At 38.5% G+C, this 27957-nt stretch overlaps 1 protein-coding gene across 1 annotated transcript in view; it reads right to left on the bottom strand.

The window, feature by feature from the left end:
• Nucleotides 1-27957, bottom strand: part of LOC112119329 (conserved oligomeric Golgi complex subunit 6) — a 99345-nt gene that overhangs the window by 49951 nt on the left and 21437 nt on the right. The window contains exons 5-10 of the mRNA XM_024217949.2: nucleotides 17514-17625; nucleotides 13929-14011; nucleotides 13628-13698; nucleotides 12665-12758; nucleotides 6581-6709; nucleotides 6401-6492 (exon numbers count right to left, since the gene is read on the bottom strand). Of these exons, the coding sequence (XP_024073717.2) occupies nucleotides 6401-6492; nucleotides 6581-6709; nucleotides 12665-12758; nucleotides 13628-13698; nucleotides 13929-14011; nucleotides 17514-17625 (581 nt within the window). The remainder of the gene's footprint in view (nucleotides 1-6400; nucleotides 6493-6580; nucleotides 6710-12664; nucleotides 12759-13627; nucleotides 13699-13928; nucleotides 14012-17513; nucleotides 17626-27957) is intronic.

The raw sequence follows: 27957 nt of genomic DNA, 5'->3' as shown, positions 1-27957 counted from the left end.
AACTGTCCCAGTCCCCCCAGTTCACGACGCCTGTAGTTTAAATAATTTTATTTGAATGATGTTGTATGATAGAATGTTGGAAATAAACTTTAACGGGAAAGCGGATTTAAATTGCAAGCATAGTCCTTTTAGTAAAGAGAGCAAATTTTCGGAAATACACCTCTACCTTGATATAACGCTATCCTCGGGAGCCAAAAAAAATCTTACCGCGTTATAGGTGAAACCGCGTTATATCGAACTTGCTTTGATCCACGGGAGTGCGCAGCCCCGGCCCCCTGGATCACTGCTTTACCGCATTATATCCGAATTCATGTTATATCGGGTCGCGTTATATCGGGGTAGAGGTGTATGTTTTTCCTTCATCAGGCTGGAAACATTATACAAGATAGAACCTGTTATTTGCTCTATCTTGTATAATCTATTCAGGCTGATGAAGCAAAAACGTATTTCTGAAAATTTGCTCTCTTTACTAAAAGGACTGTGCTTGCAATTTGAATCCGCTTTCCCATTAAAGTTTATTTTCAACCTTGTAATGTGTAGTCTCGTTACTTCCCAACAATTAATGTTGTAGAACAGCGATAGTACATACTAACGCTATGGCACATACCAAATTTCATTGATATATCTACATTAAAGCGTTTTTGAGATATTAATTAAAAACTTGGAAAATATTTCAAATATTTTTACCGCAAAATTTCATAAGAAAAATGAACTTGCAATTTATAAATAAAAATTATATTAATGATGTATATTAAAAATACTACTTACTTCATTAAAACTGCAAGAAACGTTAAAATATTAAAATATACTTTAATAATAATTTTGTGTAAAAAGAAAATGCCATCATTTTTGTCCAGAAAATCCAAAATAAGTTCGAAGTACCTTAAGTGGTTAAGATATCATAAGCAGGTACATTATAAAAAAATGCTTTTTGAAGATCATAACAAGAAACATTTGGATGCGGTAGCAGCACAAGAAGATCTGGCCATAGCTTCAACAAAAAAATCAAATCTGCCCCCCATGATTGATAGCTGATTTATGGAAAAGGATCTCAATGACGTCTTTACTTTTGAATTTGAAAAGCCCAAATTTGGGCTTTTGGGAAAAGCAAAGAAGAAATCGGCAAGGTGGAAAAGGAAGTGAATGGCGAACTCAAACCATGTAGCTTCAAGACAAGTGAAGCAAGTGCCGTGAAAAGTTTCAACCTTTGTCGGCATGTAAAACGTAAACATCCTGAAAACTGTGCGGCTCTGGTTACAAAAAAGGACCAGGAAGATGAGGCAAAACAGAAAGCTGACGCGGCTAAACAACGTTCATCTGGCTCTTTGAAAACTCCTGGAGAAAAGCTTTATCTGAAAAGAAACCCAAAATTGAGCAAAAGAAACCCAAAATTGAGCAAAAATAACTTGACTCATATTTTAAGTCCCCAAAGGTTAGAGTCACCATGGATGCCAATACTTTCCGTGAAGGGATGATGGAAATGGTTTGCTTGAGTTCAACACCGCTCACTACCTTCAGGCTAAAGAACAAAGGATTCCAAAAAATTGCAGGTGAAATGGGTCGGCAGCTTGGCGTTTTGATGGGGCATGATGTGGTTCATCATTTAGTTGTTAGCACATCTGAGTCTGGTCGCGAAGAGCTCAAGAAAGCTTTGGAGCAAAAATTGTGCTACCTGAAAATGGATGCGGCAACCTGTGGAAACAGAAATTTCCTTGCAATCAATGCTCAGGACTACGAAGAAGGAAAAGATGAAAGCTATGGTAAAAACCTTGGACATAAATTGACACTGAAGGGCATCACAATTCTTCGTACGTGAAAAGTCAAGTAAAAGCTATTTTAGAAAAATTTGGGATCAGTGAAATGCAAGTGCTGAGCATCTGCATTGACAATGCAGCAAACATGACGTGTGCCGGTAAAAATTTCAGCGAGGACAATGAAACCATTTCTACCTCTGAGAACAGGGATGTGGACAGAACTAAAGGTATTTTGCCTGATGACGGAACTAAAGGAATGGATGAAATTGAACTCAACATGGATGCTGCTGCACAATGGGTTAATGACCCTAGCCCCATACTTCATGAGGACGACTCAAAAGTCCAACTGATGAGGTGTGGTATTCACACTCTTCAGCTGGCAATCTGGGATGGACTGAACAAAGAACACGCAAAGAAATTTCTGGCAAAAATTTGACAAGTCGTTGTCAAACTACGAACCCCAAGTATTCAAAGTGTTCTGCTTGATCTACATGTGGTAACTCAATCATTGATTACTGTGACTCCCTGGTGTTCAACATTTGCGATGATTGATTGGCTTCTTGTTTTTCAAACTTACTGTGAACAAGTGGCTGCTGCTGGAACAAGAGAACTCAAGTTAACAAAAGCTGAATGGGATGAAGTGAAGAACCTGCGAGACCTCTTGGCAAAGCCAAACCAAACAACCGTGAATCTTCAAGCTGTCGATGTAACCCCAGGAGTTTTAATGAAGGAATGGCGAAAACTGTCAAAATTCTTGCAAGAAAATGGTGGACAAACTGCAGAAGGAATTCTATCCTCCATGCAGAAACGCGAAGAGAAGCTTTTTGACAATATTCATTTCCTTGCTGGAGTTTATGTTGACCCACAGCAGGGCCGGCTCTGGCTTTTTTGCTGCCCCAGGCAAAAACGCCTCCTGCCGCCCCCCCTCCCCCCGCCCCCCTAGCGCGGCAGGGGAGGGCACCAAGCCCAGCCGCGGGCCCGCTCTCCCCGACCGGCCGGAGCGCCGGGAGGAGGGCAGAGAGCCCGGCCGGGGCTCCGCTCTCCCCGGCGGCCAGAGCGCCGGGAGGAGGGCGGCGAGCCCAGTCGCAGCCCCGCTCTCGGGCCAGAGTGCCGCGCCGCCCCCCTCCAGGTGCCGCCCCAAGCACATGCTTGGTGGGCTGGTGCCTGGAGCCGGCCCTGACCCACAGTATCGGATTCTTCTTACCTCAAAGGAAATACCAAAGGCAAAGGAAGGGCTCTTTGATATTGCTCAACGACTCGAAAAACAAAATCTATTGCTTCATTTGAACTCGGCGAAAGAGGTTGAAGAAAACGAAACACAACAAAAGGAGTCATCAACAATTGAATTTGCGGTTTCAGAAAGTTCACATCCTTCAGAAATAGCAGGCTGTTCTCAAACTTCCGTCTCCACTCTGAACTTGTTCGAGCGTCCATCCCTGAGACGTCTTCAACCATCATGGGGAAATGGAGATAATTCAAGCATCAATTCTTCAGAAGATGACGACTTTGAAAAGGAATTGGATTAACAAGAAAGACGCTGGCAAGTTTCTGCGATTCATAATTGTAATGAAGTATTATTCGAGAGAAACTTTCGGGAAGATTGTGAGGCAATGGAGTCTATTGGTAGGCTAAAAGTTAAGTCCATTTTTGAGGCCATTCACAGCTACCCACACCGCATTCATGCTGCCTGTATAATTGCTTTGAGCATGCCAACAACTCAAGCTAGTGGAGAGCGACTGTTTTTGGCTTTAAAGTTCATTTTAAATGATTTGCGGCAGGCTATGAAAGACGACTTGATTCCTGCAATAATTTTTTACAGAATGAATTATGAATGATTCTAGTTTGTATCTTTGCTGATGACATTTAAATTGTTTTAAAAGTCTGAATAAAAATAATGTTTTTTCAAAATTACAGTATGCACTTTTTTATTTAGTTAAAAATTAATTTGAGTCGGAGCACGGAGCGGAGTCGGAGCGGAGCTGGAGCAGTCATTATTGGTGCCAGAGTGGAGCAATTCAAAAATTTGATTGCTCCAAATCCCTGATACTGCATGCACATAGGCGCATTAATGTAGATTGTTTTTGCATTTAATTTGGTAATTTTCATTTAATAAAAATAAACCTGCCAGCTCCGTTAATTGCACAATAGTTTGCCTTCCCACCCCAACGTCACAGAGCTTTAGAAGGCACCTGCACAGTGGCAGAAAGCAGATGTGAGTAACAGGCAGGAACATATCAAGTATCTTTCTCCCACTCAGTTTTGGATGCTTCTTTACAGTGGAATCCCTTTAACTTCACAGGATGGGGAGTCTCTGTTGCTTCCCTTTAGCAGAATTCTTGAGAGTCTCCCTTCCTGTGGAGCTCAGGAACTCTGCAAGAGAGAAAAGTCTTTGCTACTTCTCTCTGCTGGAGCAACTAAGCTCCACAGAAGGAGAGATAATCTGCCTGTTTTCCGTCTCTACAATCTGAGGGGTAAAATTTCTTTGCACTTGCTATTAGCCCTTTGAAATTTAAAATTTTCAAATTTAAAACAGCACAGTTGTTAAAAATTAGAGTTTGAAATGGTGACCAAGTAGCAGCTTTCCATATTTATTTGTACAAGGCGTATAATCTCTTCGCTCAGGATGTAGCTACTGCTCGTGGCCTGATCGAGTTCCCACCTAAGCCTTCCAGTTGATTTCAATAGGAGTTGGAATAGGCCCTTAGTGAGTAGTCTCACCTAACAGGCTTATGGAGGATTTGGAGTCCTTTCCTCACAAACTGCAGGAGAATTTTCAAGCAGGATATCAGTCTTTAACATCTCTGTGCACGACGTTCTCTCCAGAATGCTTGGAATTTGGAGAGAATGACCAGTGACCTATTTTTGTGGGAAATGAAATTTTACTTTGAGCTTGAATGCTGGGTTTGCCTTAAGACTACATTGTTGGAGTGCAGCTTTCCCCAGGAGACTCCTAGTTTTGGATAGCCTGTCATGGGTTCTCAGTTAGGTACCTGATTCTCCCAGAAAACTAAACCGGAATTCTGGTCAGACACTCTTCCCATGCACACTCCTAGTCTTCATAATCTCAGATACGTTGGTCCAGTCTATGGCTAAGGGTGGTTATGGCTATAGATGCTACGAGTGTGTGTGGTAAAGCATCTAACCCCCAATTCCTATTATATAACCTCAGAAGGGAGCATTTAAGTAGAGAGCCTTACACTCCCAGTATATAGTGATTTCAGAGTGGGAAGTGAGGCTGTGGGGAGAGGAGTGGCTGTAAGGCACAGCCTGCAGCAAAAGCAGAGCATGGAGATGGACTCTGTGATTCCAGCTTTCAGAGAGCTCTTCCTAAGAGAGTGTCTCCCGCCAAAAGAAGTGGAAGCATAGGGCTCTTGTGGCACATGTAAAATTAATGGAATTGACATGTCTTTTCCTCTTCCACACCCCACAGCAGTGTCTGGGCTTCTCGCTCCCCCTTCTTTAGCGTCTGGAATTTGTAATGGGACACCCCATCAGATTGTCAGTAAATAAATATATTAAACACGGTACAAAAAAGTATTCAACTTTTATAGTGTGCCTATAACTGGAGCAGAACAACTGATAATGTGGTGAGAGTTGGGGATAGTAGAAAATGTTTAAACATTTTCAAAGGACAAAATATACATAACCACAAAATAGGACAAAATTTCCACACTTCTCAATCTTTGGCCTTATGCTGGTTTGACTGAAACTGGGAGCTCTTCCAACACCCTTCTTGCTGATGTGACATCTATTAGGAATGCCACTTTCTATTTCCAAAAGTACAGGAAAACAAGGGCACGTTAAACAAGTCAGATTAAATTTAAATCCCAGGGCAGAGCCCTGTGAACCAGTTAAGGTCCAAGTAGCTGTTCGTATCTCAGTATGACAAGAACTTGGCTTTCACTGGTAACTCTCAATACCTGTTATAGGTGAGGCATGTACGCTCAGCTGTAACAAGCCCCTGGTTGTAGCTACAGAGGTAGATCACACTGGCATCTTCTACAGGGATTACCACGGTATTACTGACAACAGGTCCAAATCTGCCTCAAAAGCTGCAAGCAGGCTGAAGACTCAATGCAGGCTCTGTGGACTAGTTGATGCAGAAGAATTTGAAAATTATGGAGTTGCATAGGTGTAACCAGGGGTCCTATTTGACATTTGGACCATTTTAATGGTGATATGGTACAAGATGGAAGGAAGCCAGACTTGACTCATAGGCTGAGCAGGAGCATGCAGTGCAGGCTGTTAGAAAAATATTTGTTTACTAGAAAAAGTAAATCTGATACCAAAATCCCCAAGATATAAGCAGTGTACACGACAATGGCATTTTTACAAAGTTTTACATTTTTCAGAAATGCACTTGAGTTCTAAAGTCTAGCATGAAAAGTTCCCTTCTAAATCTAAATATATTGAGAGGGCAGGAAAATGCACACATTAGTGAACTTTGAAATATTCTCTCTGATTAATGGTTTTCTTCATAGCAAACTGAACTATTACATTTTCTGAAGTCATTTTCAATACCATTTACCCTCAGTGGAGCAACTGAAGTCCACTCTAGGAATTTTGTTGTAGTTTTCTGGCATATTGCTCACCACTAACTTCAGTTTCTACAGATTTGCAAAATATGCATTAAAATCTAATAATACCTTGAGTAGTTACAAGCTTTAACATAGCTTCCAGATGTTCTTTTTCAGAAGCAGTAGCTTGATGCAGCCATGCCAACATGTCTCCTACATATCTAAATAAAAACAAGAATTGCTACATAAAGGATTTATTGTATGAATGACAAAAAGATTATGTAATGCACAGTTTCACTACTATCCTACCTCAAAGGATCATGAGAGTGCATTTCTATAGGTCGGGGAGTACCTCCTGGACCTCCTCTGGTAAGAGCATCGATAAAGCCACGGACTACTGCACTTCTTCTAGCTGTTCCAAACTCATCCAGGGTGTACCTATAATTGAAACATGAAGATCCTCAGAAAAAACATTTTATCCCTCACAATTTACATTAGCCTAATTTAAGAGCATTGTACTAGTGCCCATTCATTTGGCTATATACAAGGTTGTGTCAATGTTTCCAATATACAAAGTCCAAATTTTGAGGTAATTTTTAGCTGTAAAAATACACTATGACCCTCTCTCTCTGCATTTTTTTTTTCTTTTTAAGAAAACTAAAACCCTCTTCAAGGCTTGGACCGCTGGCCAGATCACAAGAAGTTATCAAAGTCTCACAGGATTGGCTGAGGGTATCGTTCCCAACAGTCCCCCAACTCACTTTCCCAGTAGCTAGTAAGGGAACCCCGGCCCACCCAATACTCTGGGTTCCAGCCCAGGGACCCTTGAACCAGCAGCCATGGTCTGCACCATCCAAAACCTTACTGCCCTTCTCCTGGGCCTTTCCCTATTCCACCTCTATCAGGCTTCCTTGTCCACCCTCCTCTGTGTAAACCTTTCCCTCAGGGCCAGCATCCCAGGGCTTCAATTCTCCCTGTATTTCCTCCTTTCCCTTTCTAAACCCAGAGAGTTACTATAGGTCTTCATGCTGCAGCCCTCTTCCTGCTACATATTTCCTGGCTTTATACTAGCCTGCCTGCCTGCTCCTGCTCAGCTGGGCTTCATTCTCAATCAGTGCTTGCTTATCAAGCCTGACTCTTCCTCAGGTGTGGCCTATCAGGTTACTTACCCCTTTTGGGCCACATTAACTCTTTCCAAGCTAGTATGAGGGAACACCCCATTACACACACCCCTTTAAATTCTTTATTAGAGTCCCAAATGGATCATTCCATTATTTTGCCCAGGACTGATCTCAGGCTGACTGGCTTATAATTACCATATTATCCCATTTACTCTTTTAAAATATTGGCACAAATATTTTCCTTCCAGTCTTTGGGAATTTCCCCAGTGTTCCAATACTTATTGAAAACCAACATTCATTGTCCAGAGGGCTCCTTGACCAGCTCTTTAAAATTTGTGGATGCTAACTATCCAGACCCGATGATTTTAAAACATTTTACTTTAGTAGTTGCTGTTTAACATCCTCCTTAGTTACTACTGGAAAGTGTAGTATTATCAGAACATGGTATGACTACTTTATCTAGCTTTTTCCCAAATACAGAACACTTCTGCCTTTGCTGCATTATTATTGACAATTCTACCATTTTCAATTAGTAACAGACCAATATCACTGTTATAATTCTTTTTGTATATATAAATTCCTCCTTATGGGTCCTTATCTCTAATGGATATAGATTTTTTCTTGTATTCTTTTGTTTCTCATATCAATTTTTTACAATTCCTAGCTTCTGGTTTATATTAATTACTATATATTTCCTCTTTATTCATTTTTTTAATTTTATTTTGTATATCTACTTTTACTTCCCCTCTAAGCTTGTGAACATTGAAAGCAAATGCAATCTTGTCTCTCTGCAAAGAGGAAAAAGTAATCATATATTATCAGAATGTTCTAAATAGGAGCGTTACTGCCCCCAGCTTCCAAAGGCTGAGGAAAGCTCTACTGCATTTTCAAGAAATTTTGTGAATGTTTTAAAGGATCACTGGACAGAATCACATTCTGATGACATAAGGTAAAGAAGGATTTGTGGTAGTCATGTACCAATAAGTACTTTTAAAAAAAATATACACTGAGATTGCCAGGGTATTTGCTTTTTAAATAATTTTCTTTTTGCACACAGTTCATTCACAATGTATTGTTCTTTTGCAACAGTGGTGAGGTTACTGTGCTGAAGGGATCAATAAGAAAAGTTTTATTTATCTTGACTATAAATTGCTAGTTACTTTTTTGCAAACAATAAGCACATTGATAGGTACTTAAATTTCTGCATAATCCATTATATTTTTACCCCCAAATTAAGTCTGCTTGCCACCCACTGGTAAAAAAAAATGTAAACAAAACAAATGCTACTGCTTGATGAATCAAGTGAAAGGTGTATTTTTAAATGAATTTTAGTATTTAGGAAGAGTATCTGATTAAAGCACTAGAGAGCTAACATCAACTCATTACCCATAACACAGGGACAGCAGTGCCAGTGACCCCCCCCCCCCCCCCGAAAAAAATAGCACAAGACCATAGGTGTTTTGCACAAACCAAATTGATTCTTTTTTCCAAACAAGTAATGATATTATAGAGTATCAGATATTTGGCAAATGACTAGATCTTGTAATTTTGTTCTCATCGGTTTTGAGAACTGTAACATAACACTGATAATTATGTTTGCAAGAGGAAATAGAAAATTATATTTTTCTTTTTACCCACAATAGAATATAATTATAACATAATTCTGCATTGTATAAAAATTCAGCAAAAACTAATTATTATCTGCCCTTGAAATGGTGTATTTACTACAGCTTTATAATAAGTATTCATTATGGAGAAGGAAAATAGTATTTGGATTCTTTTAGCTTGTCTTCCAACAATAGACCAAATTCCCAGTGGAGCTATAATTGCAGATGGGGGAGGGAAGAGGGTGGAGAAAACCTTGAGAAATCAGCAGGGAAATGTCCTTCTTGCTGTGGCTGCTCATGCGTCATCTACAAAAACCCAGTTTTCAAATTTGTCTTTATTCTAGTTGGGAAGAGGAAGTGAAGACCCAGATGAAGCATTTATTTCAGTTGCTCTGGACTGACTGCAGTTCCAGGAAGTATGTCAGTAGTGCTGTTAAGTTTTGTTAACTAAGTTTGACAAGACAAAACATTTAAAGTATGTTCAATTTTTTTTCTGAGTGAGAGCGAATCTTCACAGCAAAGTCAGGCTGAGTTATAACTGAAGTTTTCCCACAAATTAAGTGGTGCATTAAGCTTGAGCTAACTAGTTTGGGAAGGGGGTTGAAACTTGAGCTGGCAATGCAGTGAAGATGCAACAGCTTGAGATACCACAACTCCTCTGCAGCTAATCATTTTTGCTGCTAATCAAATCACTCTGTAACTTGAGTGTGGTTTTGAAGTATGGTCACGGAGCTAGGCTAGCTCAAGTGCAGTTACCTTGTGTGTGCTAATTTGAGCTAACCGTGCTTTGATTGGTTAGGAAATGATCATCGTTTTTATTTAAGTGTTTCAAGAATGGCAATAATGTTTGTCATAATCATATTTTATGGCACAAAGGTTGCAATGAAAAAGTGTGTTCAAATTAGTTTGTAAAATCAATGTATTTTGGAAACATTCTCAGTATTTTAGTGACTTGATTTCAAATTAGTGTTCATATAATTTTTAAATTTGAGAGATACTTAAAAATTTTAGACTTTGTACTGTATTTTTAATTAATTGTGAGGTCAGAGTGGTGCCAAAAAAAGGAGGAAATGTACATAAAGTGCTACTATGTTATGGTGATTTGAATTGAAGATTATATTTTTTACTCTTTTTTTCCATTTAAAAACAAAACCAAAAAACCACAGCCATTCTTACACACAATCCAGTGGTGGAAATTTTATGGCCGGTAAATTATATCACAAACTACCACCTCTGTTCTTTTTGTGTAAGCCTATCATTGGCTCTAGTAAAGATTTAGGGCATGTTTTCACTAGCAACGTTAAAGCGCTGCCACGGCAGTGCTTTAACATGGCTGTGTAGCGCAGCACCAGCGCTGGGAGAGAGCTCTTCCAGCGCTATAAAAAAAACCCACCTCTATGAGGGGAATAGCTCCCAGCACTAGTGCACTGTCTACACTGTCACTTTACAGCACTGAAACTTGCAGGGCTCAAGGGGGTGTTTTTTCACACCCCTGAGCAAGAAAGTTGCAGCACTGTAAAGTGCCAGTGCAGACAAGCCCTTAGAGACCTTTAATTGAAGCAGGCATTAGCATTTAATCCTTGAGATTTTATAAAGCACCAACACGGTGTTTCATTAGTGTTTACCTTTTCATTTATGGGAAACAATTTCTTTCACACTCTTAGTTTTGCAGCAAGAACAGAAATCTGACTTGACCACAAAGAACCTTCAAAAGATATCTGAAATCTTTTTCCCACAGACGGTAGTACTGGCATTACCAAAGATCAGAAACTTTCTGTAAAGGTTAATAACACATTACTGCATTTTCCAAGGTTTTGAAGTAGGATACTTTAAACACAACACAGTATTTATTGTAGAAGTATTGTATAGTATGACCCTAATAAAATATAGTGAGCAATATTGTGGCTTACCCTAAACTGGTCTGAAAAAGGTATTGGGGAGAAATTTAAGGAATCTCTGTTTCATCCCGAGGGGGAGATGAAAATAATTTTTATTTCTATTTAAAATTACTTTCGTTTCAAATTACTTCTACATATAATTACTGAAAATTAACTGCATTCAAGTCACAACACAATAACACAATGGCTGGAAAAAGATAATGGATTTCTGATGTTATTTCAAGAGTTTGATGTTCAGCATGATTATTTTCTTTCAATTCTGCCACATAATATCGCTCATAAGCCCCTACCTAACTTTAAGCACTTAAGTAGTCATATTGAAGTCAAAGTTACTAATCGTGTGCTAAAAATTTGACACACTTAAGTATTTTGCTCTATCCAGGCTAAATGCAGTACAATGCATAACAGACTAACATGAGCAGCCAAAGCAAAAACAAAGACAGTTCTGATAGTGCCACCTTGTGGTTAATTTGCCTTTGTTATCAGCAAACTGGATTTAGGTTTAAAAGTCTTGTTAGAAAATTCTGATCAAGAATTAAGCTTTCACTATAGAAGATAAATCGTTACTCTTCAGCTTGAGCGGTCCATTTACTGTAGTGCAGGAAATTAACAAATAAATAAAGTTTTCTTGATGTCAATAGAACAGTTACACATACAATGTTCTTTCTTTATAAAACAGAAATTCATATTTTAAAAGTTAAAGTTATGTTATTAAAGTAGAAAGTTAAAGCATTCAAAAGACAGAAAAAAAAACAATTAACTTTATTCATGTTGGTGGGAAAGGCTAAACATAGACCAGTAGAGGAGGGTATATGGGCAAGATAGAAACCTGGACAATACACAATTGACCCTGATCCCCCATTAGTACTAGTGAAGAGATGTACTTGTGCATTTTGGATCAAGTCCTTCAAATCCTGACTGAGGCCTCCAACAATACAGGAAATGAGGCTGTCAGATGATCTCCATTTTAAACCGCATACAGTAGTTTGTACTTCAACATTAACTTTTTAAGCAATGCACTGAACTGGAAGACCTAATATCTTCAAGGGCCTTCTTTATATGAAAAGAAAGCATGTAGGGCATATAAATATATAATACATTGCTTTTAATAGACTACTATAATTTACATAATAGGAAATACTCTCAGTACTGGTACAATCTGGATAAAAATTAAGTAGGCTTTGGCAAACTTTTACTTTCCACAAGTAAATGTACTAATTAGATGCCTTGCATTCTGACAAAGGAAACCTAGACTAGCCCCACTAAAACAAAACAAAAAAACTTTAAGAGAGCACACACATTCACATTTAAATTGGATGAAAGTATAGCTAGTATAACATTTTATTTGAAATAAAACCCAAATATGTTTTCAGAAGACCAGCAGTGAGACTTCTTGTACAATGATTGAACAAAGAATATACCAAAAGTTTAGAGACACTGAAACATGCCTTTCTTAAAGTTTTCTTAGAATATCAGGGTTGAAAGTGACCTCAGGAGGTCATCTAGTCCAACCCCCTGCTCAAAGCAGGACCAATCCCCAGACAGATTTTTGCCCCAGATCCCTAAGTGGCCCCCTCAAGGATTGAAGTCACAACCCTGGGTTTAGCAGGCAAATGCTCAAACCACTGAGCTAGTCCTCCCCCCAGACTAATCATCATCATGTTCAGTATCATTGTTTGTACATTACAGACTCGGAATGGATCTATTTGCTAAGAGAAGAAAAGATACCCTTACATGTGTTAGAAATAATCATGAACGTTTACTTACTTATACAGAACAGGTCTATCCTGCAGGGCTTCCATGGCCTGGGTGAGAACTGGAGAAATGTCACATGATTCTTGTGTCAAAGTCCTGCACTCACCTATAAAATAGCAATACAATATCAGGTAAACCTATGCTATTTAGACAGTAAAGATGGTGTAACATCTCTTATGTACCAGAAAGATATTAGGCTACAAGTAGAGTCTCTTCATTTTACAATATAACTTTCAGAATATGTAACAGGTTGCCCATGTCTGTATCACTGTAATTTCCCCATGAGCAGTGTTTTTCTATATGAGTGATGTGGGTCTCAATTCTTAACAAACAGTTTTTAAAAACAGTGTAAAATGAGACTTATTGAATACAGATTTGTGCATGCCATCAAGTTCGTATTTTTAAACCAGGAGTATTACTATATAAAAATTTAAATAAAGAGCATTACATGGTTTTAAAAGACTGCACATTTTACCTCGATTTTAAATGAAGCAGTGCCTACAAAGCGATAACCAGACACTCCTATACTGCAAGAAACAAGCTAGCTCAAAATGGAATAAAGCCACCTACAGGCAAAATTCTCACACTGGCCATTGATTTTGAGTGCTCTCACCTGCAGGCACTGCCCCCCCCCCCCCAGCTCCCATTGGCGGAGCCAGACCTGCTGCTGGCCTCTTTCGGGGCGCAGTGCGGTGTCAGAACAGGTAGGGACTAGCCTGCCTTAGCCGGGTAGCACTGCCGACAGGACTTTTAACGGCCCAGTCGGTGGTGCTGACCAGAGCTGCCACAACCCAGTGCCTTACATTCTTTAAAAACCACTGCTCTACAGTGTAGTGTCTTAGATTTCCTTCTGATTTAGTCAAAGAAAGGCTTCTAGCTAAGCTTACCCCCATTTTAAAAGAACTAAAAAGTTGATCACCCTAATATTCATAAATCTAAATCTTCTAAAAACAAAAATAAAAGGTGTAACCCTACTTTGAGCCCATCTGTAAAGTCGCTCATAAGAAGTCTCTTGGAGCAAAGCCATCTGTTCCATAATTTCTAGGCTACAAAATAAAAATATTTTATTAGATGTTTATAGAAGCATCTAAAATTTAATGTAAAAGTTACCATTATAAAGAAATGGAAATTTCAAAATGAATTCCTGTTACGTGTACATTTTGTTCATATTTGCAGCGCCTTTTGTCATCATTTGAAAGAACAAATAAGGCATCTCCATACAATTACTGTTTTAACTATTAAATGACTACTTTGTAGTTATTCAGATTAAACTCACCCTGTTCTCTGTTGGTTTGTACGGAGAAGAATCTTGACATCATTATGAATTTGCTTTACTCTTCCTAATGCCTTGAAAAAATCCTTTAAAAAAATGTATTTAATGATTTAAAGCATTTCCAGTTTTTAAATGAAGAAAAATAAACTTAATAACAATACTAAAATGCTATACTGGAGGTTGTACTGACAACTATTTGATATTAGAAGTCAGCATTTTTGGATGAAGTGGCATATGCAACTGGGCAGAACGTCTCTTGCACACCACGCACATGTTCACAGCAGCCTTGTGGCAACCACAGCAACTACATACATGGAAAAGTAACACTGGAATGACTTTTGTGCAATGAACATTTTGTTCCTTTTGAAACAGAGCAATCAGACAGCCTGCTTTTGCTCTTCTGTTTGGATTTTCTCCAGTGGTAAAAATGGCAACAGCCAGCAGCACATTTGGAACACCAGCAAATGTTCCGAGGATCACAACTGGGAAACCTCTGCTCTACACACATTTCACTTTGTGACCTCTGCCATATCTAGAGTTTTGGCAAACATTTCTTACATCTACCATCTGACCTCTCCCACATTGGGCTCAATTTCACATCTCCAGTAGTCTCACTTGCTTCTCCGTTTGGAGAATCATAGAATATCAGGGTTGGAAGGGACCTCAGGAGGTCATCTAGTCCAACCCCCTGCTCAAACCAGGACCAATCCCCAGACAGATTTTTGCCCCCGATCCCTAAATGGCCCCCTCAAGGATTGAACTCACAACCCTGGGTTTAACAGGCCAATGCTCAAACCACTGAGCTATCCGTCCCCCCCACACTGCCATTGCAAATCAGATGTGATAAAAACTGAACTTAGCATTCCTCCCTATCCCTCTTTTTTCTCCATTAATTCTTGTTCAAATATGAATGGAATAATAATCCACTAAGGAAACTAAGTATTTGCAGTGGGCAAAATAAAATCCAGAGTTTTTTTAATTGTAAATCATTCTGCATATAAAAATAAAAGCCAAAAATATACAATACACTATCAGCAGTTAAAAAGACTCCCATGATAGTCACTTTGTTGTATTTGATGTTATCATTAAGGATGCACCATATTTCCACTACTGTCCCTGATTTGGAGGATTTATAACTAACACGGTAGAAAAATATAGGTTTTCTTTCATTTAAAAAAAAAATTAAAAGGCAAAGTTAGTCTTTGATTAATTTTGACATACAAGGTCTCCCCAGATAAAATATCTGAAATTTGAAACAATTTCAAAAGTGTTCTTTATAGTTTAAAAATGTCTCTGTCTCTAAATCTGAAAAAGTACAGAATCATTGGGCATGTGTGTCAACTTTTTATTTCCTAAGAAGTTCATAATACTTTGCAGTGCATGCATGTCAGCCTGCACAGTAAACTTTGGCCAAACTGAGTTTAGACAACAGCTTAAAAATTACTCTACAGATATTTTCAGATTAAAGAGGCTGGTATTTTAAAGTTTTTAATGCATGAGTGTGGGAGTGGGGATTTGAGAACAGCTTTGCAAATTCACACATACTAAGCTACATAACAAAAATAGTAAATTTCTGACAGAAAATAATAAAAGCAAAGAAATCAAGGCTAACATGCACCATAAATTCTCTGCTAGCATAGCCCAATAGTTGTCTAGTAGCTTTCTGAATTACCCCTACTGTGCTTAATTATTGGAGGACACACATGAGGTCATTATGGTCCACTAGGCCTCCACTATATTTTTACACAGGAAATCTAATTTTAAAAATTGTTTTGTTTACTTGAAGTAGTCATTGATTGTATAATCAACTACAGTATTTTCTTATCACCTGTGTTAAAGGTAAGAATCAAATAAAACTATTTTCTGATACAGTTTTACCAACTGTGTTTTTCAATTCTGAGGAATGTATTCTCAAGACCTACAATAATACTTTTTTAAACACACTAGAATTATCTTCAGTCCAGGTCCATACTAGACTTGTAGCTAGCTGATTGTGCATCATCAAGTCTGCTGCTTCAGTACCCCAACTGCAATTCTATTCCCACAATTTCTGCACAGTCTTAGGTAGATTAAAAAGAATGCACAACAAAGGAATGTTCCCTGCTCTGCCCTCAGCCAAACGTTGAGTAAATTTACTTAATTATTGGGTGCTCATGTCCCCTACTCTTCTCCATCCCTACCTACACAAAGAGAAGAGAGAAAACATGAAAGGAGTTTCATAGAGTCATAGCCCATACTCCATTTAGACAGGGTAGGGAGAAATGATCTTCTAGCCATTGCTGGAGAGCTCACCAGGAGGAAATATACATTTTCTCCCAGGAAGCCAAGGAGGAAGACAGCAGAGAACCCCCTTTTTCACAGATGTGGTGTAGTGAGAAGGGTTAGGATTTGGATTTAGTTTAGTTTCTGTCAGAGTCCGAACTTCAGCAACTTCATTTAGGAATGGGTGAGAGAATCTTTTAGGACTTGATCTTGTGAGTTACTGCACTCCCTCAACTGCAATTGGATTAGAGGGCATGCAGCACCTTGCAGGATTGCCTCCTACATTCAAGGAGGAGAAGGAGCATAGAGATAACTGCAGAAATAAAGGTTAGGGTCTAATCCAAAATCCACTGAAGTAAATTAAAAAAAAAAACCTCAAGGAGTTTTGGATTAGGCCCTTGAGAAGTAAACATTTGAGAAAACTGTTTTATGAAAATGTCTGTATTTTGAACTTAATGTTTTCTATCACAACTGAAACGTTTCTTTCAAGGTAACATTTGGTGTTTTATTAAGTACATGGCAATTACTCAAGTGCATGATCATTTAACATGCTTTCATTTGTGCTTTTGTTAGTATTGTTTATGGCTATCTGCTCCATGTCTTTAATAATGCTCTCACTGCTAACAGGATGTCTGTGGAAATGAGATACTGCGTCTCAGCAGGTATTCTGTATTTCAATGAAAGTTTCCATGTAACTAAAATAATAAAAGCTATTAAATATACTTAATTCTCTGGATATTTTAATTGCTTTCGCCATAGAACAATGTGCTTTCTTAAGCAAAAACATATCAATATGTTTAAAAACTTAGTTTAGAAGGTGACTAAAAATAAGTGAGTCAGCACCTAATATTTCAAACAACAACAAATGAAACAATGAGGGAAAGTCCTACTTTAAATCAACTTAAACAATTTATATATTGCCGTAGCCAAGTAAAATATATACACACACACAATAGTGGTGCTACATAATCTGAAAGTACCATGAACTGTTAAGTTTCTTTACTTGGTCAAGACAGAGTTTTAACAAACTAAAAATATAGAATTTGAGGCTTTAAAAAAAAAATCTTTTCACAGTGGAGGAGAAATACAACATTAAAATATCAATTTTATTGCCCCTCACCAGTCATTAATCAGAACAGAATTTTTTACTGTGATTATTTTTACTCATTATGATATCCGGACACTTACAGACATCATTCTATTACGAGATAAATTCATTCAATATAAAAGAAAAGTAATGATGTGACAGACCTTCCTATGTATGCTGCTCTAATGGTTCTGTTGTGTTTTAACTCAGTACAAAATTTATAATGTATTTTGAGTTACCTCGGTAATTGGGCCATCTCTTGTGCCTCGAAGAAGGTTCATTTCATCTGGAGTCAGTTGGAATTTTTCTATGAAAGCACCTGCAACTTGTGCTTTCATTTCTAGTCTTTGACTGTAATAAAAGTGCCAAGGACATTAGTTTTTTATATTATCTCTAACTTATTTTGTATCTACTGATTTTTGAAAATATTTGTATTTTAAAAATCAATGCTCTCTTTATTTCTAATAGTGCAATCTTGCCCTCAGATACTTAAATTGCATCACCATATACCTGATATAATTACTTACTAAGCTCACACACATCTTCATAGATTTTACTCAGCAATGTGAGCCCATGTATTTGAAAGTAGGAACAAGTTACTAAAATATTCAGTTAGCATTTATATAATAGATTAACTGGCATAGGTATCCACACTTCCATAGTTCAATAGATGCCTGCCATTTCCTTTCAAGAAGTTCATTGTGAGAATGAAGTCTGCTTGAGCCTTTAGCTCATGTTTTCACAGATACAAAAAAGGCTATACCCACAGAACACCAGAACTGAACCAATTGGCACATTAACTCACCCACTTTTCGGGAGAACAGGTGCAATTTCCATTGAAGAACACACTGTCAGGGGTCATTTACTAATTCCATACACCCTCAAAAATGTATTAGCCAGTTCCCATATCCTCTTGCCCCTTCGCCCCTCCCCCCCCCTTAAGGTAAATCTCACAGACAATTAAATGGAAAAATCACTGAATGGGCAGTATCTATGTGCACACTGGGGCAAATCCAGTCCTACAGTCATGGAAGGCCCTGAAAGTAGCCCAATGGGTGTAGTTATGCAGAGGTCAATCTGCAGTGGCGGGCAGCTTGCAGTGCTGCCTTCACTGCTTAACTAAGCTGCCTTCACTTAATGGCTGATCTGAGTTCCTCTAGTTCTGAAGAAATTTTTGGTTACTTTCTGGTTAAAAGTTGATAGCCACAAATAGACAGTTCAGCCTAAATCTATCTTTTACTAAGATTTTTAAGTTATTTTTATAAATGTTCTTAACTGTACCCTGTTTACTTATACTGGTTTACATTTTCATAAATGACCAATGATTCTGGAAACTCAATTTTGAGGTGCTCTCCTTATGTGGCCTGATTTATAGAAGTACGGAGGCCCACACTCTCAGAAAATAAAGTCCATTTAAAATGGTCTCAGGCTGACCACTTAAAAACTGAAGCACTCAAAATCAAGTCACTTTTGAATTTTTAGGCCAGTATTATTATTACAATCTTAAAGGCTTGGACATTTGAAAGGAACAGTCATACAACAATATGCTAATGTAGTTGCTCTGGAGAGAATTACCTTTCAAAAGAAAATACAAAAATAACTGTGTGAAAGCAGCCACCATTAGTTACCAAAGAAATGGAAAAAAGCAACAGTCCTCTACTCTCAGGGTTCATTAGCCACATTAATAATCTTTTTATTCATATCCCCCAATCCATCTGCAACCATCCACCCACTGAAACTTCACTCCTTCCAAATGTCCTCATTTCATATGATCATCTCTCCACCCTTCCCCATCTCTCCACCGTGGCCACCAGGATCAGGAGTGATGCTCCTCCCAAAACAATGCTTTAAATCCACTCTAAACCCAATATGTCCTTGGTGACTGTCTGCCAGAACAACAAACTGACCCACTCTGAATTCTCACAATAATCAAATAATTTCAGTAAAACACAGCCTAATTCAGTAAAACCCTGAGGATTTGGGTTGAACTTGTCAAATATCAGCGTTACACCTTGCATGCAGCAAAATATGCAAGAGCCTCTAGGTGGCAGCAATGTTTTATCTCTATCTTAAACAATTTAATTTGATTATAAAGAGGAAAATGATTAAAACAAGAATCCTATCAATTTGTGTGTTAATTAAAACCCTGTTGCTTACTCATTGTTATGTTAACCAAATTGACATTCAACTGATAATGTGTTTAAAGTAGTTAAAAACCCCTCTTTCTACATTACACACCCTTTTTCCACGTCATACTTAGGCTTCCATCAAAATATGTTAATACTTTTCTTTAAGGGACTTTTGTGTAACAAAGGACTTCTTGCCCGTCCAAGGGATTTAAATTAGTTTCTTAAATCTAGGTCCAGAACTAGATTATACTGCACTTATGTTTAGGCTTGGAAGAATTTGATTTTTACTTCTTTATAATTTCAATGGATAATACTGATGTTTATTTTAAAGCATTTTTTCGCATTTTTATCTAGTTAAATGTTCACAGTTGCATGAAATTATGGAGATGTCAGACAATTATTTAATGACAGTAGATGTTGAGATTCAAAACGTTAAAGCTTTATAAACCATTGAAAACTTGTCAACATCAGATATCGAAATATTCAAAGTAAATATCCTTAAACGAACATATCATACCTGTTTTTACTATTCATTCTTTAGTCCATTTGTAACAAGCCTAATTCAAAAAGCCTAAATCACTGGATTTTGACTCTAATGAATTCTAAAGCAGCATTTTTCTTGCTTTGTCTATTTGTAAAATTCAATTATAGATGGAAATATTTTTGTTGGGTTGTGGTGTACTGTGAAATTGATGTTTACTGACATTTATCAATAAAAATGTAATCCTTCCAAGCCTATTTATGTTGACTAGTACTTTATTGTGAAAGTAGCCCCACTGATTTCAACATGAATAAGGGTGACAGAATCTGACTCCTAGGGAGCAGGAGACTGGAAAATCAACCAACGTCTTCCACATGGCAGTATACAGCATTAATATAAAGCCACTTACACTTGAATTTTTTTTAAAGTAGTATATTTTCTTGAACAACAGCATGCATGTGAACTTTGTAGTTAAAATAAATTGTGGAATTTAATATAATAGTTCCAAGAGCCATCAATTCATCAGAAAGCAAGCACAATCGAAAATACTGCTAATGCGTGTGTTAGGGCATTGCTAACACACATGAGGCAAAAGTGCTGTGCAGTTTACAGAGTATGTACAACAAAAAAATTAAAGGGAGGAGCATCTCTTACATATACAACATAATAAAGAGATTTGTCTAGTACCTGGCACAGTTTTTCAGGACCTATTATTTTATCTGACATAGTGGAGATCATTTTAAAATTGTGTGCTAAGCATGTACATTATAGCAGAGGGTATGCAGATACTGTACTGCTATGCAAAATACAATGGTTCCTTTCAAAAGTCAACTCTGCATAAAAGAACAAAACTAACATATCATGGGAACATACCACGAATGCAAAAGGGGGAAGTACCAAACACTGTTGCACTTTAAGCTCTCAGGGGGAAACTAGTGAAGAGCCATTTCCCAGTTAATAGTTACCATGGAAACAGAATACTTCTGTGAGAACACTCAAACTGCTGGGAAAATTATGCACTTCATGCACTTTTCCCTTGAACCAAACACAAAAGTGCTCTGTTAGGATTATCACCTAGACTCCTCAATGAACGAGGTGGGGGAGAGAGTGCCTTTTCTGAGGTTCAGTTTTATATTGCTACCGAACATTTCCTGGCAGTCTTAGTCTCCTTCATATGAAGAGTCACGGCAGCACATTCTGACCCCTTGAGAAATTAATTTCAGTTTAGTGCACTAAGGATTCATCACATTTTAAAGCTTTGAAATTTACAAGTTTCAAGGTCACAGTATTTTAAACAAACAAACAAAAAAAGCATAAAAAGAGACCATAGCCGTCATTTTTAACTCTCCCACACCCAGTTGTTAGAAAAATGTTTTTCTATTCTGCTTTTTCAGGGAACGTATACTAGGAAGGAATATACACAAAATAAAACATAGGATGACTTCTTCTGGAGACAAGGAAACCATCCGCAAACATGCACTTCAGCAGCAAATAGGAAAACAAATGTTGTAACTGCAGAGTGGTAATGTACCATTAATGTTTGTGTTTTATATTTTACCTATTAAGCACACATTTTAATACAAGAGGTTAGAACCATTAGTTGCTGAATGTCTCCACGTAGTAAGTCATAGGATATAATAAAGAAAAACTATAAAACGGTAAAAAATTTAAAATCATACTAAATAGCCTCAATGCAAGCCAGGGTTGCCAACTTTCTAATTTGCACAAAACCAAAACACCTTTGCCCCATGGTCCCTTTTCCACCGGGCGTTCAGGTCGAAAACTGGACATCTGGCAACCCTAATGCAAGATGACAGACAAGGTGGGTGAAGTAATATCTTTTATTGGGCCAACTTCTGTTGGTGAGACACAAGCTTTTGAATTTACACAGAGCTCTGTGTAAACTCAAAAGCTTGTCTCTGTCACTGAAAGAAGTTGAGCCAATAAAATATGTTATCTCACCCACCTTGTGTCTCTAATATCTGGGACCATCACGACTACAATACTACATACATTAATACGCAATGGTCAGGCCTACCTTACAATATTAAAGATCTGCACAAGCACTGGCATAAAGACACTAACCTTCCACCATTAAATCTTTTAGGGGAAATGAAGCAAGCTAAATCACAAGCAATACTTTAGGTGCCAGATGATATTAACAGCACTGAAATGGTACAAAACTTCTTCCTTTATGTACTATGGTTAACAAATTCTAAGATTACTAAATATTACAACTAAGCAAATTATTCATTGCAAAGAAATTCACTAAATTTAATCTATTTTTTCTGTTCATGAGCCAATCTTGGTTTCAGTGAATAAGTTCTCTTTTGTAAGCATTCACGTAACTCAACCAAACACCAGCTTTACTCTAAAGCTAATTTGCATGAAACAATTTCATTGGTTGAATGAGGGAAACTGCACAGATGGTGCATTGCCTGACCCAAATGATACACCCAGTAACACACAACACAAGCATACACATTAAACCCAAATACACACAGACTCTCAACACAGTACACAGTTCCTCATTTGCCACCTGCACAAGTCCACAGAATTCTCCCAGCACAACATAACCCACCAACAACTCAACACAACCCACAACATCACTCTAAAGCAGGGGAGGGCAAACTTTTTGGCCCAAGAGCCATATCTGGGTGGGGAAATTGTATGCAGGGCCATGAATGTAGGGCTGGGGCAGGGGGTTGGAGTGCGGGAGGGAGTGCGGGGTGTGGGAGGGACTCAGGGCAGGGGTTGGGGTGCAGAAGGGGGTGCAGGACAGGGGGTTGGGGTGCAGGAGGCATGCGGCAGGGAGCTCAAGGCAGGGGGTTAGGGCGCTCAGGGCAGAGAGTTGGGGTGCAGGAGGAGTTCAGGGAGCGGGCTCCAGCCCGGCGCTGCTTACCTCGAGCAGCGCCGGGATGGCAGTGGCACGCAGCGGGGCTAAGGCAGGCACTCCTGGAAGTGGCCAGCATGTCCTGGGGGTGGGGTGGGGCAGGCTGCTCCGCCGCACGCTGCCCTCGCCTGCAGGTACCACCCCCGAAGCGCCCATTGGCCACGGTTCCCCGTTCCTGGCCAATGGGAGCTGCGGGAGGTGGTGCCTGCAGGCGAGGGCAGTGCATGGAGCCCTCTGCCCCCTCTTCCCCTGGGACGTGGTGCTGTCCGCTTCCAGGAGCCACGCGGGGCCAGGGCAGGCAGGGAGCCTGCCTTAGCCCTGCTGCGCCACAGAGCTGGCAATCCTGCAGGCCAGACTGAAAGCCCTGACAGGCTTTCCAGCCCGTGGGCCGTAGTTTGCCCTCCCCTACTCTAAAGCCTAGAATCTCTGTTGAGTCAATGTGAAGAAATGAAAACAACTACAAGCACGGTTGAGAGCTCTATTTGTTCAGAATACTACCAGGTTCAATCATCAGTGGAATCTGTGGTCTGTTACAATTCAATTTTTAAGTTCTAAGCCATTTGCTGCTTTCTTACACATGTGAATTTACGAATTACACCCATGCAACAACATGGGATTTCAACTACTATTATTGAATTAAATGGCCATGAACCAACCAGCCATCCCGAATTCAAAAGAAAGTTCACAAAAATCAGTTTTTCAGTATTTCACAATGTTGTCTCCAAAAGAAGGTTGATACAGACAAATGAGAAAGTTGTTTTACATCAAATAACTTTAGTTCCTTGTCAGGATGAACCTCTTTTTGTAGGCCACATTATTAAATATAACTCTGAGCCTGATTCTTGTTTATACTAAGGCAATGTTTGGGCAGTGTCAAGGAGCTTAAAATGGGCATATATGCTCACTGTAATGCCCTTTTACACTCTTACAGTGATGTAAAATAAGGATCAGGACCATAGTTTCTAATGCATTCATGATTTCTCTTATGATGAAAGGTTAATGTTCCAACCAGCATTAACCTGCACTCATTTTCCCATTAAGAACTTACTTGTTCATCTTCAAGAATCATAGAAATGTGGGGCTGGAAGGAACCTTGAGAAGTCCTCCAATGGTGGGGCAGGACCAAGTATACCTAGACCATCCTTCACAGGTGTTTGTATGTATAACCTATTCTTAGAGAATGATTCTTACAGACTGATTCAGACTCAGCTCAGTTCTAATACAGGATTATACTTAACACACACAAAAATTCCCAATAGATAGATCATGTTCAATTGCAGTGCAGGTGGCCCATAGCTAGCATTGTCTGAAATAGATGAATTTCCTAATGTAGCTCGATGGCCCAAATTGCATCTGTTATACCATTTTTTATAGTGGCAAAACTCCACTGACCAGAGTGGAATTATTCCTGCTTAATGCCTCATTACTTATGCTTTATATATTGGTATAAGTGAGAGGAGAATCAGGCTCCAGGTCTTAACTTTTCCCTCCTCAAATTAATTTGTATTGAACTTTAGGCAATCAGTCGATCTTCCACATGAAATATTCTTCACAGGAAGTGTAATTCCAGCAAGATTCAAAAGGTCAGGACACAAAGTACAACTCAGTAGTACAAATCACCACTTTTCTTTTCTCCATGGATACTGATGAAAGCATATTTCTCCAACCTGCCACAAACATTGCTGAACTTCCTGAAGTCCTTCTAAATCAATTACTAATGGGAAAGTAATCTATAAAAAAAAAAATCCAACACATCAATAAGATTCTCAGCTAAGGGAGTACTATACAATGTGCAAGATTACTGTAGCAGAATGCATGTTTATTGAAAACATTGTTCCCAGTGAAAGGCTTTCAAGCCTGTTTTTCTGAGAACTGTGGGTGCTCTCTCTATGCTCACTCTTTTTTCCTTTATAAATAGTATAAACACTAGTAATGCATTTAAGACAACCATAAAAATAATTTATAAAATATAGTTAAAGGTTATTTGTTTAATGCTTATTAATGTTTCATCTTGTTTAATTTACTTAATGCTACAGGAAACAAATGCTCCAGAATCAATATAACTAACACAGCTACATGTTCCAATAACACAATAGGTTCTTTTTTTGGATTCATTTTTATTAAAACAAAAACAAAACAAATACAAATGAAAGATTGCTACAAAGAGATAAATTTATTGTTCTCAATTTATCTAGTTTTAATGGCATGCTCATACAAGCCGTTTCAGTTTTAAAATAACAAAATGCATTTTAAAAATTATGACCCACAGCAGACAATACACCTCTTATAACAGCATGAAAACAGAGGAGGAGATTTTAAAAAAGTCTAAGGTATTTAGAAGCACAAGTCTCACTGAAAGTTCTTAAATCCCTTAACGAGACAAGAAGGGTGAGGTAATATCTTTTATTGGACCAACTCCTTGAAGAGACAAGCTTTTGAGCTATGTAGAGCTCTTCTTCAGGTCTGGGAAAAGTACTCAGGGCAAGTCTACACTTAAAATGCTGCAGCAGTGCAGCTGTGCTGCTGCAGCGCTTCAGTGAAAATTCTACTATGCTGACGGGAGAGCTCTCTTAGCATAGTTAATCCACCTCCTTGAGAGACGAGAAGTCCTCCTTGTCAACATAGCACTGTCTATAACTGCATTACACAGGGGTGTGGATTTTTCACATCCTTGAGTGATGTAGTTACATTATGTAAGTTTATAGTGTAGCATAAGGTAGTTAACACATACTCTATGAGACCATTCACGGTGAAGTGCTCAGTTAACACCTCTGCAGTCATCACAGGACAAAAAGGGAGATATGACTGTAAAAGGTCATAAATCCAGTGTCTTTATTAAGACCATGATTTTTAGTGTCTAGCAAAGTTATGACTTTAAGCTCCCAGGCTCAACTTTTGAAGGTGTCGTGTAGGTTTCCTTTGAAGATGAGCACTGAGAGGTCAGATATGGCATGCTCATTTTGAGAAAAGTGTACGCCCACAGGTGATGTGGTGTTTTTGTCTTATTTTTATGTGTGAGTTCATTTAAAAGTGTGGTGATTGTCTGGTTTCACCCACATAGTTGCTATTAGGGCCTATCACAGCATGTGGTGTACCTCATCCAGCACATTAAATGCCCCATTAGTTACTCAAGAGTTATGTAACCCTACGCCCTCTTCTCTCTCTCTCTGTATATATGTATATATATGTAAAATATTAAATAAAAACTACATTAAAAGAATATTACGGTCACGAAGTCAAGCACTCAAAGGTTAGGAAATGCCATACTTAAGCATGCCTAAGCAACCTAAAATTGTCCCCCCTAGGTGTATGCATTACGATACAGTCTTTAAACGATCACTTACAATTTTTTCCACATGGGAAAACAACATTTTGAACTAATCTCATTCTTGAATATTGCCACCTTTTAGTTGAAACTTTACAAAAATCAGCTTAAGGCAGACTTAGCTTGACAATTTTCATTCCAAATGGTAAAAGTTTGGCAAAGTTATAAGCAACTGAAAACTGAGTCTTATGATAGAAGATAATGGGCAAACAATTAGAGGCAGTGTTGCCAGTTCCTCTTATAATAAACTATGTACTGTTACATCCAGAGACCCCAATCAGTTTCAGGTCACCATAGTCTTAGGCCCTTTACAAATGCAGACAACTCTTCCTCACTCCTCCCCCCCCCCCCCCAAAAAAAGAGAGTCCCGAGAAGATATAATCTAAGAACACAAGCAACATATGAGAGGAGGGAAGGCGGGAGTTGATGGGGAGAAGAACACAATACAATATTCAAGTCACTTAATTATACTTACATAACAAATGGTAACATTTTAATTGTGCAAAAATTAGTTCTGCTTTCCTGAACCAGCCTGCTTCAAAAATGCAGTAAATACCTATGAAGTGTTTTTAGAGCGTTCTAAGGAGCACAATAAAGCACAAAGGAATCATCCTTTTTAGCTTCTTACTAGATTTTTAGCTTCTTACTAGATTTCAGATCACAAGCTACTTTGAATCTGAGCTACTTCTTTGACACATACAAATGCTTTGGTGCCAAGGTTGTTGGAAAACTGTCATCATGTAGGTGTCCCTTACTTGGTTGAGAGCCTGCTTGAGTCTTATCTATTTTAGTAAACTGGTAGGAATCGCTCATAATTTAGTTTTATCACATGCTGTCTCTCCTCAGTTCCTTACCCTTATCATGCATTAGGAGTGTATTTCAATAGGATAGCTCAGTGGTTTGAGCATTGGTCTGCTAAACTCAGGGTTGTGAGCTCAATCCTTGAGGGGGCCATTTAGGGATCTTGGGCAAAAATCTGTTTGGGGATTGGTCCTGCTTTGAGCAGGGGGTTGGACTAGATGACCTCCTGAGGTCCCTTCCAACCCTGAGATTCTATGATTCTAATAGGTGGAATAAATAAGTTAGTTAATACCTTCATATGATATAAATTAAAAAGGAAAGCTGAATTGCTCAATTTTTGGTAACAATCTGAGTTGTGCGGGGAGTATGTCCAAGCAGAACTGGGCCCTAGTTCATCACTGATGTCCAATATATACATGAAGAATAGTTTTTGGTTTGCTTGTGAAGGATCCTGTAGAGCTACAGTATGTTTCAGAAAACAGATGGCAAAGATAAACATAATTTCTAGTAGCATTACACATTAGTCAAGGTTTTGTATCCTACGGCAAAGATTAGCCCCAATAAAGACATGTAATCCCATAAAGTACCAAAACCTGTAGATTACAAGTCTGTCCTGACATAGATATTTCCCTAGCATAAAACAAAGTGCAATTCAAATTATAATAACAAAGCAAGAAAAGAAATGATGCATCCGACAAAGTGGGTATTCACCCACGAAAGCTCATGCTCCAATACGTCTGTTAGTCTATAAGGTGCCACATAAGGACTCTTTGCTGCTTTTACAGATCCAGACTAACACGGCTACCCCTCTGATACAAGAAAAGAAACAAACAATCTCAAGGCAATCCTTCAATGCTATCCTCAATATTGAGTGTGAAGGGCATGCTGCAGCAGGTATTTTCCTGTGTATTCTGAGTGGAAAAGATGACAGAGCAGTAAAATTGTCCTGAAGGTATGGAGAATGGAAGAGAGGGAAATTGTAGTTTCAAAAGAGTTATGTCACTTCCTGTAGGGTTACCATACGTCCGGATTTTCCCGGACATGTCCGGCTTTT

This window comes from Terrapene carolina, unplaced genomic scaffold (assembly GCF_002925995.2).
Source record: "Terrapene carolina triunguis isolate 2854851 unplaced genomic scaffold, T_m_triunguis-2.0 Scaffold139, whole genome shotgun sequence".
Taxonomy (NCBI): domain Eukaryota; kingdom Metazoa; phylum Chordata; order Testudines; family Emydidae; genus Terrapene; species Terrapene triunguis.
This window is presented reverse-complemented; position numbering and strand designations above follow the sequence as displayed.